Source organism: Aulonocara stuartgranti (genome assembly GCF_965226115.1).
Source record: "Aulonocara stuartgranti genome assembly, chromosome: 20".
Classification (NCBI taxonomy): Eukaryota; Metazoa; Chordata; class Actinopteri; order Cichliformes; family Cichlidae; genus Aulonocara; species Aulonocara stuartgranti.
In genome coordinates, this window is record NC_138956.1 from 19,872,966 (window position 1) to 19,889,997 (window position 17,032).

At 41.8% G+C, this 17,032-nt stretch overlaps 1 protein-coding gene across 3 annotated transcripts in view; it reads left to right on the forward strand.

Annotated features, from left to right (window-relative positions):
• LOC309696398 (ephrin type-B receptor 2-like) overlaps positions 1 to 17,032 on the forward strand; it is an 86,104-nt gene that overhangs the window by 39,786 nt on the left and 29,286 nt on the right. For 2 of the 3 annotated variants that reach the window (XM_082517610.1, XM_082517611.1), the window contains exon 4: positions 4,528 to 4,683. The exons of the other annotated variant lie outside the window; for it this stretch is intronic. In XM_082517610.1, coding sequence (XP_082373736.1) covers positions 4,528 to 4,683 — 156 coding nt within the window. The remainder of the gene's footprint in view (positions 1 to 4,527; positions 4,684 to 17,032) is intronic. 3 annotated transcript variants of the gene reach the window in all.

Here is a 17,032-nt window from a genome sequence, read left to right on the forward strand (position 1 = left end):
ACAGAGCACGAGGTCAGACGTGTCCTCCTAGCAGTGAACCCCAGGAAGGCGGCCGGTCCAGATGGAGTACCTGGCAAGGTACTAATAACAGCATGCGCACACCAGCTCACCCTCATCTTCACCAGACTCTTCAACCTCTCACTGGATCAGGCAGCCATCCCATCCTGTCTAAAATCAGCCACAATCATCCCAGTGCCGAAGAAGTCTCACATCTCCAGCCTGAATGATTACCGCCCTGTGGCCCTCACACCGGTAATCATGAAATGCTTTGAGAGACTAGTCCTTCAGCACATCAAGGATTACCTCTCCCCAGAATTCGACCCCCACCAGTTTGCATACCGTGCAAACAGATCCACAGAAGACGCCATCGCCACAGCCCTCCACGCTGTGCTGAGTCACCTAGAGCAGTGGCAAAGCTACGTCCGAATGCTCTTTGTGGACTACAGCTCAGCCTTTAATACAATAATCCCGGACATCCTCATCACCAAACTGGTCACTCTTGGCCTCCCTCCTCTCACATGTGCCCGGAAAAAGGATTTCCTCACAAACCGGCCCCAGACTGTAAGACTCGGCCGTCATCTCTCTTCCACTCGCACACTGAGCACTGGCTCCCCACAGGGCTGTGTGCTGAGCCCCCTCTTGTATTCTCTCTACACCCACGACTGCAGTTCGACCCACAACAACACTCTCATCATCAAGTTTGCTGATGACACCACGGTAGTCGGACTCATCTCGAAGGGAGACGAGGCAGAGTACAGAGAGGAAGTCCTGAAGCTGGCAGCCTGGTGTTCAGAAAACAACCTGGCACTGAACACTAAGAAAACCAAAGAGCTCATTGTTGACTTCAGGAGACACAGCACCGACTTGGCCCCCCTCTACATCAACGGGGAGTGTGTGGAGAGGGTCCACACTTTCCGGTTCCTTGGTGTCCTCATCTCTGCTGACATCTCCTGGACAGGAAACATCTCAGCGGTCATCAAGAAGGCCCAACAGCGGCTGCACTTCCTGAGAGTCCTCAGGAAGTACAAGCTGAACTCCAACCTGCTGCTGACCTTCTACCGCTCGTCCATTGAGAGCCTGCTAACCTACTGCATCACTGTATGGTACGGCAGCTGCACCAAAGCAGATAGAGTGAGGCTTCAGAGTGTGGTCAAGACAGCACAAAAGATCATCGGCTGCCCTCTCCCCTCCCTGATGGACATTTATTCCTCCCGCTGCCTCACCAGAGCAGCAAACATTATCAAGGACAGCTCCCACCCTGGCTTCAACATGTTCAGCCTGCTTCCCTCAGGGAAGCGCTACAGGTGCATCAACACAAAAAACCCACAGACTCAAAAACAGTTTCTTCCCCAAAGCGATAACCACCCTGAATTGACACATGCACAGATAACACAGCCCCCCCCCACTTCCCACTTCCTCTATGGACCACCACTGTGCAATACCAATTCTATGTGCAATAACTCAACTGTATATACATAACACTATTTATTACATATTACTTACGTCTTGTATATTGTACATTATATATATATATATGTTAATACTGTCCATATGTACATAGCGCTGCAGAACTGTACCCCCCCCCCCCCCCCCCCCAGCATGTTTACACTGAGTAGGAGATGCTCTGTATCTCATTGTACAACTGTATAGTGACAATAAAGGCATTCTATTCTATTCTAGTCTATTCCAAAAACATTCAGCTTTGATATTAATGAGTTTTTTGGGTTCATTGAGAACATGGTTGTTGTTCAATAATAAAATTGTTCCTCAAAAATACAACTTGCCCAATAATTCTGCACTCCCTGTAGAAGGACTGACGGTCTTGTGAGTAAAGACCAATAAAAAAGCCAACTAAAAGAGGAAAACAAAGACCCTCTTGATCTTTTGAGTTTGAGGTAAACCTATTTTGTTGACTCGATTGCAGGAAAAGGACTGCTATAACTGTCATGGTCCTGGGTCGGTGACCCAGTGTTTTTGGTTTTTGTACTTTTACTTTTGATAGTTTTATGTATTATGACTGTTGTGTTTTGGTTTCCCTGGGTTTAGTTGTGTTCCCTCTGTTTGATGTCATCCTTGCCTGTGTATCCCCTTTTGTGTAGTAAGGTCTCTGTTAGGGATGGGTACCGGTATGACATAAACGGTAGTAACCAGACCGAAAAGCAGCAAACATTTCGGTGCTTCATTTCGGTGCTTTTTTTTCCTGAGATGTCACACACTTTGGATTCTAGCCAATCATTTTACCTTTGCGAGTATAGGCGGGCCCAGGTACGTACGTTCTTTTAGAGCAGAGCTACAGATTAAAAATGCCCAAAGCGAAGCGGTCAAAGTCTGGCTGTACTTCACAGCAAAAGATGCAAACTCAGCAGCCTGCAACAAGTGCTTTAAGGTGATACTGTGCAAAGGAGGTAACACCTCGAATCTGATGAAACACCTGGCGACGCATAGCGTTTTTTTAAAAGCCGAGAAATGCACCGTATTTGATAGCTTGCTGCGAGACCTCACACCGAGCACATCTACTGCGGGTGGGTTGCCTGTTATCGGACCCGGAGTTAGCATCATCCCCCAAGAACCCGAAGAGGAGAGTCCTGGCCCCTAGCCCTGCCAGTGTAGCAGAAATGATGACGGATGATGATGGCAGCAGCAGCCGTTCTTCTCTGCGTGAGTAGCTTAATGTTGTTCGTGTGTAATTTACGTTGAGTAGGCTAACCACGTTATTACATTAATGCATGTAAAGTGAACTAGCAAATATCATCATAGTTACATGCGGCTGTCTTCTTGTTTAATGGCAGATACTCCCTTCTCCCTGGCCAAAAAGGCTAAAATGACCAAAGAAAAAGTGGAAAACAGTTAAACATGAGAGGTTTTTGGACAAAGTTGGTGTTTTTTTCCATTGTTTAAGCACTGCTTCCAGCCAAGAGTGATACCATATATGCCCTATAGCTGCAGGGGATAACCCTTTTTACAAAAAACAGCTGAACATGAGAGGTTTTTGGACAAAGTTTGTGTTCTTGATTCTTTAAGCACCGGTTCGAGCACCGTTTAAGTACCGGCACCGTTTCAAAAGTACCGGTTTGGTACTGGTATCAGATAAAGCCTAAACGATAGCCATCCCTAGTCTCTGTGTTCGCCCGCGTCTCTGAGTCTGTGTCCTTGCGTGTGTATGTGTTTCCTGTCTTACTTTGAAGGTCCGTGTCTGATCTCAGTGTGTTCAGTTTACTTTCCCCCTGTCTCATCATGTCTGATTACTCCCAGCTGTGCACTCCTTTTGTGTCTCATTCCCTCGTTATCCTTCTGTGTATTTAAACCTCATGTCTACCTCTGTTAGTTGCTGGTTCGTCTGCGTTATTCCGCTCCATCATTCTGTGTATTTCCCTGTGACTACCTGCATCTCTGTTTCTGGTTAGTTTCTGTTAGTTTTTCCCAGTTTAGGTTTTCTTAGTTTCATGCTCACCCTTGCCATCTCTGTTTGTATCTACATTTGATTAATAAACTCACTTGCACCAGAGCTGCCGCATCTTGGGTCCTTAATGATTCACATATGGCTTGCCCGTGACAGTAAAACAAACTGATTTGTTTATATCTGTGAAGAATGAGATGTAAAATTGAACACTGAAAACTTAAAGTGGAGTTTAGATTTCCTGAGTTGGAAAGGTTCTTGTAAGTCAGGGGTTTGGGTTATTTGACATATTCTTTGAATATATTTTTGTGATTCTTGTTGAAGCTTGTGTTTATTGCTTTTATGCAGCATTTTTGTTTTATTCAGTGTTCAAGGGTTCACTGTATATTCATTTTGCTTACATCCTTTGTCCATAAGTTTAAGGGGCTGGAGGAAACACAGAGGCTAAAAAATACAATCTTAAATGTCTGGAGAAAATCAACCAAAAATACCTACCATGACACAAGCCCCCCTTCTCTTTGTCTTTAGTAGTTTTCCATTACTCTCCTTTTAGTTTATTTTCTAAGAGCCTTTCTCTTGTTTTCATATTTTGTTTTACTTCCAGTCTTTGTATTTTTCTCTTCTTTTTTTATTGATTGTAACATGTTGTAACAGTTGATGCATACAACTAAGCATGCTGGTATGTTTTCCTCCTTTGTGGAGGAAAACCGAGACTGAGATTGTGTGCTAGATAAAATCGAATGTGATTAACAGTTTCGCACATATAAATAGTCGTTCATTTTTGGATAACTTTTTTATGGGTAAGAAATTCTTAGCTTACTTTTTTTTTCTCAAATGAAAGAGAATTTGCTTTTCAGGCTTAAAATGGTTTCCTTTTTATTACAGTGGTGGAGTCTATAGTCATTTCAGTCCATTTATTAGATGCCACCATGCGGGCTATAATGATAAAACATTTACTTTCTGAGCAAAGTCGTTGGAAATAGCTCAGACAAACTATCTTAATCTGTAGTTGTGGCTCATAAGAAATTATACTGTACTTGTATGGTATGCATTTTGTTCCTAATTGTTTCTTCTTTCCTTTCTCTGCACATTTTTAAATGTATTTAACCACTATGTGTTTCCCCTCACAGCATGTGTTACAGGCTTCTTCAAGGCTGCTCAGGGAGACCACAAATGTTTACAGTGTCCCATTAACAGCCGGACCACCAGCGAGGGAGCAACTAACTGTGTCTGTCGCAATGGCTACTATCGCACTGAATCTGACCCTCCACAGATGCCTTGTACCAGTATGTATACCAGGGGCAGAGCGTGGGGGTGGCTTACTGGGCTTAAGCCCGGGTCTTTTTGTCAGAAGCCCGGGGTCTTTTGGAGTATAATTTGTATAAAACAAAAAGTGCAAGCAATATTCGAAGCGCATAGTGCACACTGTGGGAATTTACGACTGTGCGTGAATCCCCCCTGATATTGGTATGATCCGAGCTCAGGCACTAAGACTGAGCGAGAGGGCGGGGCAGCTGCTACCTGTGAGTGTGCTGTTGGAGAAATGGAGCCAGCCATACTAAGGAGAGCTTAAGTTTGACCAGGTACCAAAGCAAATCATTCGTACCGTACAAATAATGTAAATATGACGGTGTATCACGAAAGATTGATATCAAACTGATCACTTGACCAATATTACGTTACTTGCTGTTCAAGTGAATCAACAAATGGTGAAATGAAAAGCCGAACAAATGCTATTTTTTTTAGAGAGTCTTAGCTTACGTGTGTTTATTTCATATTTTCAGTTCTTACCCTCCCCGACTAAATCGGTTTCAGTTATGTACTGAAATATAAGAATGGACATTAGAGGGTTCTTTCAAAGAAAAAACTCAGGTAAATGTTATTTTATATATTGTGCTTTGTATGTTGTTCAGTATATTTCTATGCAAACCAAGAGGGATTTCAGTACACAGCAGGATATTCACATTTGTAACCAGATATTTACATACACTTTAAGGAGAAAACATTTTTACTGTACAACATCAATTTAAAGTAAACTTTTGTTTTAGATAAATATTGAAACATCTTTTGAATTAGTTAAATGTCAGAATAAAGAGAGACAGAGCTGTCTATTTTTTATCACTTTGATCAAAATTAGGAGTACATGTACACTAAGTTTATTGTTAATTAATAAGAAAACTCCAGACGATTCCATTCTGAACTGAAGAAGCTTCTGATAGGTTAGTAGAGCCCATGTGAGTAAATTGGTGGCACACCTGTGGATGCATATAAGGCAAAACACAGAGCCTGTTTCTGTGACATGGGAACATCAAGATGTCAACCAAAACACCAGGAAGAGAATCGTGGAGCTCCATAAGTGTGGCTCAGTTTGAATACAATTTGGTGCCATTTGCAATTAAGAAATACAGATAGTTTCTCTCTTTACTCTTGTTTACCAAAAGTATCACCGTATCATAGGTGCTCATGTATCTTGTACCCAGTGTTGGGAAGGTTACTTTTAAAATGTATTCCATTACAGAATATAGAATACATGCCCTAAAATGTATTCTGTAACGTATTCCGTTACGTTACTCAATGAGAGTAACGTATTCTGAATACTTTGGATTACTTAACATATTATCATGCATTTCACAACTACGTGAATGTACTATTGCTGTGTGATTTATTACTGTTACTGAAGGTCCGCGGCTCCGAACCGTAGTAAAGGGACCTCTGAATAATACGGGTTCGTGTCGGGCTCCTAGGCGAAAAATAGCTTTACTTTGTTGTGTGGGTCAACTCTGCTTGCGAGAGACAGAGAGAGGCGTTGACAGGCTGCTCCAACGGAACTTATTGTTTCGGAAAACACGAACAAAGCGTACAGAGTTTTAATAGCGTACTTACAACTAGGCTCGTCAGGCACTCTTCTTGGCTGCAGTGGTTATTATTATATTTACATGCTTCCAGTTCCCGTTTTCTCCCACCTCGCACTCACAGACACATAACGAGTATGGCAGTCCATTCTCCCTGCAGCACGGGCTACACTGCCCATGATGCTACATTCTGCATTATGCTTATTAGCTTAGCACAACAACAACAACAACAAAAAGGCGCTCTCTCACCCAGGAAACACGCAGAGCGAGAGCGTCACCCTGTAACCATGGCAACTGCAACGCTGCCGCCTGGAACTACTGTCAAACAAAACCGAAACAGTCCTGACCCGCCACAATATGAAACAGGAAAGTACCGCCGTGTAATCCATTTATTTCAACAAAGTAACTGTATTCTAAATACCACCTTTTTAAACGGTACCTGTAACGGAATACAGTTACTCATATTTTGTATTTTAAATACGTAACGGCGGTACATGTATTCCGTTACTCCCCAACACTGCTTGTACCTTGTGTTTCTTTTTTGGTTTGCTATTTTTCAAATTCTACATTTATGCAGGCTTGTTTGCTAAATAATTATATACACTTTTCTCAATCTAAATAGTGGACTTTGGTAGAATTAAAAAAACAAGTGTAGTGCAGGTATATGATGATTTTTAGTGCTACTATCATCTAGTTCTGATTCTGGTTCTGTCTTGGTTAATTCCTCAGTAGTCCTGATTTTGAACTGTTGTAGTCCTGTTTTAATTCAGGATCAGTTCTGGGTCTGGTTGAATTGGGGTTTAGTCCTCGTGTCTTGATACAGCCCCGACTTTGATATCAGTTTTGGCCAGGGTGTACCCGGCCTCGAGCCCTGTGACAACTGAGACTGACTCCAGCTGGGATGAGAGGAAACAGAAGAGGAAAAATGAAATGAAGCTGATCCATGTGAACAAAGTTGCGAAAAAATGATTATTCATAACCTACACTAGATTATTTGACAAATTAAAGCTGCTCTATGTATACATTGAGTTGTGTGTAATTACATCTTCTCATTAATTTAGAAGTAATTAATTATTAAAAAAGAGGAAGGGATGCCTGATTTTAGAAGCTGACATGTTGCCCTGCTATCTTGAATATAGTGGTTGAGATGGAAATAGTCCATATGTATGTAGCTAGAGATCGGCCACATACGTTGTTTTTAATATGAAGATCACAAATAACTCTCTGAAACTATATATGACCATTTGATATTTGTGTGTGTGGGCAGCCATCTACTATGAACAGTTAGGGATGAGGGTACGAAGACAAAATGAAAAAAAAAATCAAATAATTTCTTATTTCAGATCTTTGGCCAAATATTCTTCAATCATGTTAATATATAGTGTGTACAGAAATGTTTTTATACACAAAGAGTAGTAGAGACATGCCAACTGGCTGTGACTATTATGGGGAAATGCAAAGCAGCTGGCCACTAAATGTGATCATAAATGTGTTTTTCCTGCACCAGCCACAATAGCTAGGATTTTGCACTTGAATTGGGAGGAGTAAGAAAACTGAATTCAATTGACTACAATCTGCAATCTACTCACATCCAGTGGTGAGATTTTACACACTATACCTTTAAAATATGTCATTAGAATTAGGAATGTAATGTACAAGTAGTAGATTAATAGAAATTAATTAATTACATATTTGTAATGGATAGTAAGTCAAGAAGTGCATAGGAGGATTCCCATTAGCTACAACCGTGCAGCAGCTATCTTCCAGCAAACATTACCACAGAAAATGTAGACCTCATGTGAGATAGCTCATGTCAGGCCTAGAGCAATTTTGCCTTTTGAGTCTCTTTGTGGGCTTTTTGTGGGCAAGCCACAGTGTTCTTTCCCACTGAAAACCTTCATTGGGAACCTAATTTTATTTTTGAACAACACTACTCCACACCAATTATGTAATGTACCATGGGACAGATGTGGGCCCCACACTGTGGAGCCTAGGCTGGCCCAGGTCCCAGTACCAGCATGAAGTATGGCCCATATCACACTGGTGATATTTGGGCTGGGGGTTTGAAAGTTGTTATTGTGTTGGAGGATAGGAGAACTGTTTGAATGGTCCTCTGACATGTGACAAAAAGCATGATAGTCTTCTAGGGTCTCTTATCTGTCTGCAAACCATTTTTATTTTGTTTGTTTTTTCTTTTCTTTTGTTTTGACCTTAAAAATACTGTAGCGAGATGCAGAGTATTCTTTTTTTTAATCCAAAGGTATAGACACCTTTTTGTGTGAATGTGTGCGTGAATGGGTGGATGACTGGATATGTAAAGCGCTTTGGGGTCCTAAGGGACTAGTAAAGGCGCTATATAAATACAGGCCATTTTTGGAGGGTCCCAAGCCAAGGTTTGCAGTGGGCAGTATCTGGAATTTTTAATTTTTCCATTAGAATGATGTTATTATTATTGTGTCCAAAGTGGTGAAAAAAGTTGCTGTGGGTTGAATAGGGATCATTGTGAATACGTAATTGATCTTTATGGTGTTAGTACATCCTAAAATTAAAAGTGGTTTTGTCATCCATCGGTTTAAGTCATCTTTTATTGTTTTCAATAGAGGAGTGAAACAGTGGAACAGCTCTGACAGTTTGGGGGAGAATTGTATGTCTAGGTATGTGATCATGCCAGTAGTAGGTGGTAGGTGAGGGATCTGTCATGTATAAGAATGGGTATCTCCATTTATTATTAAAGTGGTAGATTTATTCCAATTTATTGTATAATCAGAGATTTGGGAGTATGTATTAGTGATTTGGATTAGTTCTTTAACTGATTTATTGGGATTTTGTAGGAACCGGAGTACATCATCTGCATATAAACTTTTTTATATTTATGTGTTTATTGGTGTATTATTGGTGTGAATGCCTATGATGTTAACGTTCTGACGGATTGCTGCTGCTAATGGTTCAAAGAAAAGTGCAAATAATGAGGGTGAGAGTGGGCACCCTTGTCTTGTACCTCTGTGAAGTGTAAAATTTGTTGAGATTAAGTTGTTTGTTATAAGTGCTTTCTTCATAACAGCCATCCCTCAAGATTTTCTCCATTTAAAGCAATGCGTTATCAGGGATTGTAACATCTAGTCCTTTTACTGAATCGGAATTATGGCTACTTTGGTGGGATAGATGTAATAGGTCGAAATGTGTATTATTTGAAGAATGTCTGCCTTTAATTAATCCTGAATAGGGTGTTTGTTTGTCTTGAGAAGTATTGAAAATAGTTCTGTATTCACATGGTATGGAATGAACTTGTTATTTTTTATTTCATCTACCATTTATTAATTATAATTATATAATATTACAATAATTATAATAACAAATAGACTTATAAAATCAAACAAATATCAGGCCCATTTATCCATACTGGAGAAATAAATACTATACCGGTTATATTAAGGGTGAAAACCAAAATTCCCCTATTTCCTCTGTGGGGGGTCTTTATCATATAAGCCTGGAAACTTGAGGGTACTGCACAGTATCTTTGCTGTTCCTAGGACTGCGCTCTTCTGGACAGAGATGTCTGATGTTGTTCGTGGGATCTGCTAGAGCCACTCGCCTAGACTTAAACCCCCGGAGAGCAGCCAAATGGCTTTTAGCTAGGCTTTAGCTTCAGCGAAGTGGAAGCTAAATTGGCTAGTCATTCATATGTAAATTAGGTTGTTACCTGGGAATTCTGGAGGGAGGGGAGTGGGGGTGTGTGGATGAGGGGGTGGGGGAGCTGCTAAAAGCTGTGAACTTCCTTTTGTGTTCGTCTTGATGCATTCTCAATCATCCAGGGAAATAAATCTCCAAAAGTCACCAACTTGGAGTGTTTCAGTTTGCCATCTTAGGGAGAAATCAACACACATGGGTGTATGTCCTTTGTTGCTGAGATTTATTGATAAAAACAGTACAAAAAACCAACCATTTGTACACATATTTACAAATAATAATAAAAAGTGAGTGAGTACATTTCAACATTATACCAGTGGTCTGATTGATGCCACAATGGAGCAAATCGAGCAAAGACTGATAAGTTCGCTGCAATTTCCAGTGTGTGGGGATCATTTGTCACCAACTGCATCACGTGCTACAACCCTGGTCTACATATCACCGTTGATGAACAGCTTTTCCCATCAAAGACTCGGTGCTGTTTCCTGCAGAATATTGCAAGTAAACCTGACAAGTTTGGGATCAAGTTTTGGGTGGCTTGCGACCTAAAATCCAAGTACATTTGCAATGTCTTCCCATATCTTGGCAAGGACCCCAATCGTCCCACTGGGGAGAGACTTTCTGAAAATGTAGTAATGAGGCTGATGGAACCATTCCTAGACAAGGGCAGAAATGTTACCACGGACAATTTTTTCACATCGCTTTCACTTGCGCAAAAACTTCTTAGACGGAAAACCACCATCCTTGGCACAGTCAACAAGATTCGCAGGAAAATTCCTCAATCCACTAGACAGACAGATCGCAATGAATTCACCACTCAGGTATGTTGCAGGTCTTTTGTGGTTCTATGTTTATGTGTTTCATTGTGTGTAAAAGGGCTATGGAAATAACAATTTATCTTATTTCTTAGGTGTTTTCAGGAACACGGCAACTGGCCAGCGCCGTGTTCCTCTGCGGACAGTGTACTCCCGAACCATCTGGTCCATCACATCCACGCCACACTTTGTTTTGTTGTAAAGGGTGACAGTGTTTGGCTTCCTTTTGATAGTGTTATCAGTCTGAACCACGCTGTGCATGCTGCTAAGAATATAGACTGTCTTCTTCCGTTTGGCCACATACGCCGTCAGCGTGGCAGCAGAGGTTGAAAACACCTAAGAAATAAGATAAATGGATAGTACTGGATGGTACTTGGATTTTAGGTCGCAAGCCACCCAAAACTTGATCCCAAACTTGTCAGGTTTACTTGCAATATTCTGCAGGAAACAGCACCGAGTCTTTGATGGGAAAAGCTGTTCATCAACGGTGATATGTAGACCAGGGTTGTAGCACGTGATGCAGTTGGTGACAAATGATCCCCACACACTGGAAATTGCAGCGAACTTATCAGTCTTTGCTCGATTTGCTCCATTGTGGCATCAATCAGACCACTGGTATAATGTTGAAAATGCTGAAATGAAAACTCCCCCTGACTTCTGCTCCGCGGCTGCTGGGCGAGCCCTCATCTGGGACTCTCCTCAGCTCTTACTGGGACAGTGGCGCGGCTGCCCCTCTGTTGGTCTTCCATGGTCTCTTGTGTTCTGGGGGCCTCTGGATGTCTGGAGTTTTGATCTCCTCCATACCCGCTTCACACCCTGGAGGACGGGGCTGTGGCCCCCCCACACTCCCTAGCAGATCATTACATGGAGAAACCTTTGGAATGCAAGCATGCTGATCCACACAGGTATGCACACATGGGTATTCACAGACACGGACTAAAGCTTTCTTGGCTGCTGCCTCAAAGCACACTGTGCGCTGTCTATCTTGCGTGCTGCACAATATCGTTTATTATTTAGTAAATATTGATATCTATGACTAGCTAGTTTATTGTGATGGTGCTTTGTTTTCTCTATTATTATGTTGCTCTTTGTTGTTTGCTGTCTCCTCTGTTTGTTTTTTTTGTTTGTTTTTTTTTTTTTTTTTTTCTCCATACAGGTGACCCAGGAGTTCTTTTTTTTTTTCTCTCTCTTCCCCCCCCTTCTCACCGTCTCTTCTCCTCTTTGGTTTTCTTTCTTTCTCTCCCCCTCTCTCTCTCATTCATTCCCCCTGTCCTATTTATTAAAAAAAAAAAAAAAAAAAAAAAAAAATGACAAAGGATGAACTGAAGCTCTGCCATCACGTAATGTCGCATACTGCTGTTTCTGATGTCATTTAAAAAAAAAGAAAAAAAAAAAAAAAAAAAAAAAAGAAAATGCTGAAATGTACTCACTCACTTTTTATTATTATTTGTAAATATGTGTACAAATGGTTGGTTTTTTGTACTGTTTTTATCAATAAATCTCAGCAACAAAGGACATACACCCATGTGTGTTGATTTCTCCCTAAGATGGCAAACTGAAACACTCCAAGTTGGTGACTTTTGGAGATTTATTTCCCTGGATGATTGAGAATGCATCAAGATGAAACACAAAAGGAAGTTCACAGCTTTTAGCAGCTCCCCCACCCCCTCAATCACACACCCCCACTCCCCTCCCTCTAGAATTCCCAGGTAACAACCTAATTTACATATGAATGACTAGCCAATTTAGCTTCCACTTGGCTGAAGCTAAAGCTTAGCTAAAAGCCTACCAGCCATTTGGCTGCTCTCCGGGTTTTAAAGGTAGAAAGGTGCCTGGCACAGCCTGGCAGTGCTACTCCAACTTCTTCCAGTTCCTTCTTCCTGATGTTGCTGTCATTCAGTATTGCTATATCTATCACTACGTCCATCTTCTGCTTGACTGCCACTACTATGTCCGGTTGGTTAGCCACCACCATTTTGTCGTTCTGTATCTGTAAGTCCCACAGGATCTCAGCTCAGTCATTCTCCACCACCATAGGGGGCGTCTCCCATTTTGACCTCGGGACTTCCAGGCCATACTTGGCACAGATGTTTCTGTATACTATGCTGGCCACTTGGTTATGGCATTCCATGTATGCCCTGCTAGCATCTTGAACCCTGCTGTTACACAGAAAATTCAAAAGTGTTAAATGTTTTGGTGTTAGTAGTCTTCTTGCAAAAGTAGAGTTAATTTTACTCTAAGTAGAGTCGCATTCTTTTAATGTAACTCTGAGGTGTAAAATGATAGTAGTTAAAATCGAGTGTTAAAAATGAGGGTTTCTATGTCAAATCTGGAGGTGTTACAATGGAAACATTAACTCTTGACCTCTTAACTCTGAACTCCTACAGGGGCTATGACACCAATAGAGTAAATTCACAGACTCCGCCCCCAGCACCATAGGCTCCAATCAAAGCTGAAGTGAAGCCGTTTCAGAACATTTTGCTCTACATATTTGAGTTGTTTGCCATGCTTGGTAAGTCATTTTTTCAAAGATTGTTTCAATTATTATTATTAGCTTTTACTTCTGTGGCTCTTTGGAGTTGAGACAAAGCTGTGTGAAAGGTATTGTTTGCGGGCAAATACTACAGCCTTGAAAAAAGCTTGCATGTGAATTTTCAGTCAAACTTTTGGTCAAATACACCTAAAACAATGTCTAGAATGTGAAATGTTGGTATAATGGTGCTACTTGAAGCCTGAAAACGATCTCTCATAAAAAAACAAACAAACTAGCAAACAGTAGTAGCAGATATCCTGACTGGGTTCTACGTTATCATTTAGATCCCTCCAGAGTTTTGTGCACACGGTTTAGGTAAAAATGAAAAAGGTTGAGGTTTTACATTTAGTTCAGTATTACCTGTTGCCGGTGTCCTTGTCTTTTGGGAAAATACTTTACACAAGTAATGGCTCAAAAAGGATTCTTTTTTTTTTTACTGTGCTGCAATTGATTACTGGATTATTTGTGCCATTAATTAGTGTCAACTAATTTTTATTCATTCTCCACATAGGATATGCTTGTGAAGATGGAATATGGGGGAGAGCAGAAGTGTGCTGAAGTTCCACAAAGTGATGAATGAAGGACATGCATATTGTGTTGAAGATATAAGTGATGATAATGCTGTTATTTGCATTTACCAGCTCACCTATGTCAGACCTTTTGATAAACAAAATTCTAATGAAAGTGAGAACATGTACACTGTTACATTTTTCAGAAAATGTTTTGAAATTGTGGTGCACAGTTCAGAATAAATGTTTTTCAAAAACAATTGCATCTTTTTAGTAAATGTTTATTTCCAAAAGAAATTTCTAGAAGTTCAGAACAGTAAAATTCCCGCTTTTTAGAATTAATTAGAAGATAACTCTTACGTAGTTAAACTAAAATACTCTTTGAGAGTTAATATATAAACTCTTAACACCTAGTTAGCATTAGTAAGTGTTAAATTATCAACTCCAGACAGATTTGGTGTTTAACACTAAATCAGAGTTAACATACCAACTCTCCAAAAAGAGTTAAATTAACACTCTCTGGTGTGGACCCATATAGACACTTTAATAGTGTTGAAATCAAATCTGACAGTGTTAATTTGGACATGCTGGATTTGCTGTGTATGTGCTAGATTGTCTCAGGGGCATCTTTACACAGCCTGCACCTAGAGTCTTGCCTGTTGTGATAGACCCCAGCCTCAATGGATCTTGTGCTCAGAGCCTGTTCCTGTGCTGCCATGATTAGTGCCTCTATGCTGTCTTTCAGTCCAGCTTTGTCCAGCCACTGGTGGGATTTCTGGATGTCAGCCACTTCCTCTATCTGCCGGTGATACATACCATTCAGGGACCTGTCCTTCCATAATGGTTCCTCCTCTTTCTTGGGTTTCTGCTGCCTGAGGTATTCACTGAGCATGCATGGTCAGGAGCTTCCTGGTCTTGATGTCAGTGGCTTCTATCTCCTCCTTTGGCCAGCAGGTTACCTGATCAGAGGCAGGGCGTAGGTGTTGATAGCCCGGATTTTGTTCTTACCCTTCAGCTGACTCCTCAGGACTTGCCTGACCCTCTGCAGGTATTTGGTGGTTGCAGCTTTTCTAGCGACCCCTTCATGGTTCCCATTTAACTGTGGGATCCCCAGATACTTGCAGCTGTCCTCACTGTCTACAATGTTGCCTTCTGGTAGTCGTTCCCCTCAGTTCTGACTACCTTCCCTCATTTTGTTATCATCCAACTACACCTCTTCAGACTATACGACATTCCAATGTATTTGCTGTATATCCTGGTGGTGCAGGTCAGTGAATCAATGTCTCATGCACTCTTGGTAAATAGTTTGATGTCATCTATGTAGAGGATGTGCCTGATGATTGCTCCGTTCTGTAGTCATTATCCATATCCAGTCTTGTGAGTGATCTCACTGAGGAGGTTCAGGCCTATGCAAAATAGCAGTGGGAGCAGTGCATCCCCTTGGTAGATCCCGCACTTGATTGAGTTTCTGATGAAGGCTCTTAGGGTCCTGTTGATCTTGTATAGTTCTAGGCATTCCAGAATCCAGGTGTGGGGCATCGAGTCATAGGTCTTCTTGTAATCAATCCAAGCAGTGCACAGGTTGGTCAGCCTAGTCTTGCAGTCTCAGCTGACTGCTCAGTCTACCAGTAGCTGATGTTTTGCACCTCTGGTATTCTTGCCAAAGAGATGAGTTGGGCCTGGAGGTGCCAAATTCCACCATTTTGGCCTCCCTCACTTGTGATGATGCAGGGTTGATGAGCTCCTAGACCGATTAGGCACTGCTTGGATTTGACCAAGGGCTACTGGCAAATTCCCTTGACTCCAGATTCCAAATAGAAAATGGCCTTCTCTACTCAGGATGGTTTGTACCAATTTGTCACACTTCCATGGTAAATGGCCTGTATTTGTATAGCGCTTTACTAGTCCCTAAGGACCCCAAAGCGCATTACACATCCAGTCATCCACCCATTCACACACTGGTGATGGCAAGCTACATTGTAGCCACAGCCACCCTGGGGCGCACTGACAGAGGCGAGGCTGCCAGACACTGGCGCCACCGGGCCCTCTGACCACCACCAGTAGGCAAAGGCATATACTGCAGCTGTATATGCTGCTGCCTTATCATCCATAGTGACACCTAGAAAGAGCATATGCAAAGATACAGTGTACCGTCTCACATGTGAGAAAGGACTGCTCACACACTGGAGTCAGAGCCATTGACTTCGACAATGACCTGGCAGGTGCGGTCAGGCATCAACAGGATAGAAGTGGTGGCGAAATGTCCTTCAGAGAGATCAAATGATAACTGGACTTTTGGAGAAGGGAATTCGATTAAAGTTAGGGCAATTTTACTGAAAGCACAAATGAAACAATGATAGTAGTGCTTGCAGTTTGGTGGCACTGGCCAGTCTAGCACCGCCTGCACTTTAGTGGGGTCTGGTTAGAGGCTGTCTTTTTCAACCATATATCAGAAGAAGGAACTGTGTCAACATGGAACTCACATTTTTCACTCTCACGGCATGTCTAATCACCGTCATATCTAATTTTTTTGTCAAAATAATGACTTGGAGAGAATAAGTATGAGTTATTACTGTAATTTTTCCATTGATCATAAGACTTGAAGAGTGGAATGCTTATGACAGAGGTGTTCAACTCCAGGGCTCAAGGGCTGGTGTCCTGCAGGTTTTAGATATCACCCTGGGTCAGCACACCTGAATCAAATGTTCATTACCAGGCCTCTGGAGAATTTCAGGACATGTCGAGGAGTTTAATTTAGTCATTTAAATCAGCTGTGTTGGATGAAGGCCACATCTAAAACCTGCAGGAGACTGGCCCTTGAGGCCTGGAGTTGGACACCCCTGGCTTATGAGTTTCACCCACCAGTACCCCTACCATTACTGGTGAGTGCGGCCCTTTTGGCCACACTCTGGTCCTCTAGTGTGATTTCCAATACCTTTATGAGCTGTCCTTATGTAATGACTGATGTGTCTACTCAGCTCTGTTGCTATGATGCCTGAGATGAGCTTCTATGTTGTGGAGAAACAGGTATTTGGCCAGTAGTTTGTAGGGCTCTTTTTATGATCAGGATTGTTCTGCCCTGTGTTAGCCGGTTTGGATTAGTACCTAGGAGGAGCCCTGTTATTTGTGCTATTTGTGAATTTCAGTTGTGGGTGGGTCTGCCCGTGTGCTATTTTTTCCTTGTAGTAGAGAGTACACCCTGGATGCATCTTAGCAGAACAGGTCATTCTCTTCTCTGA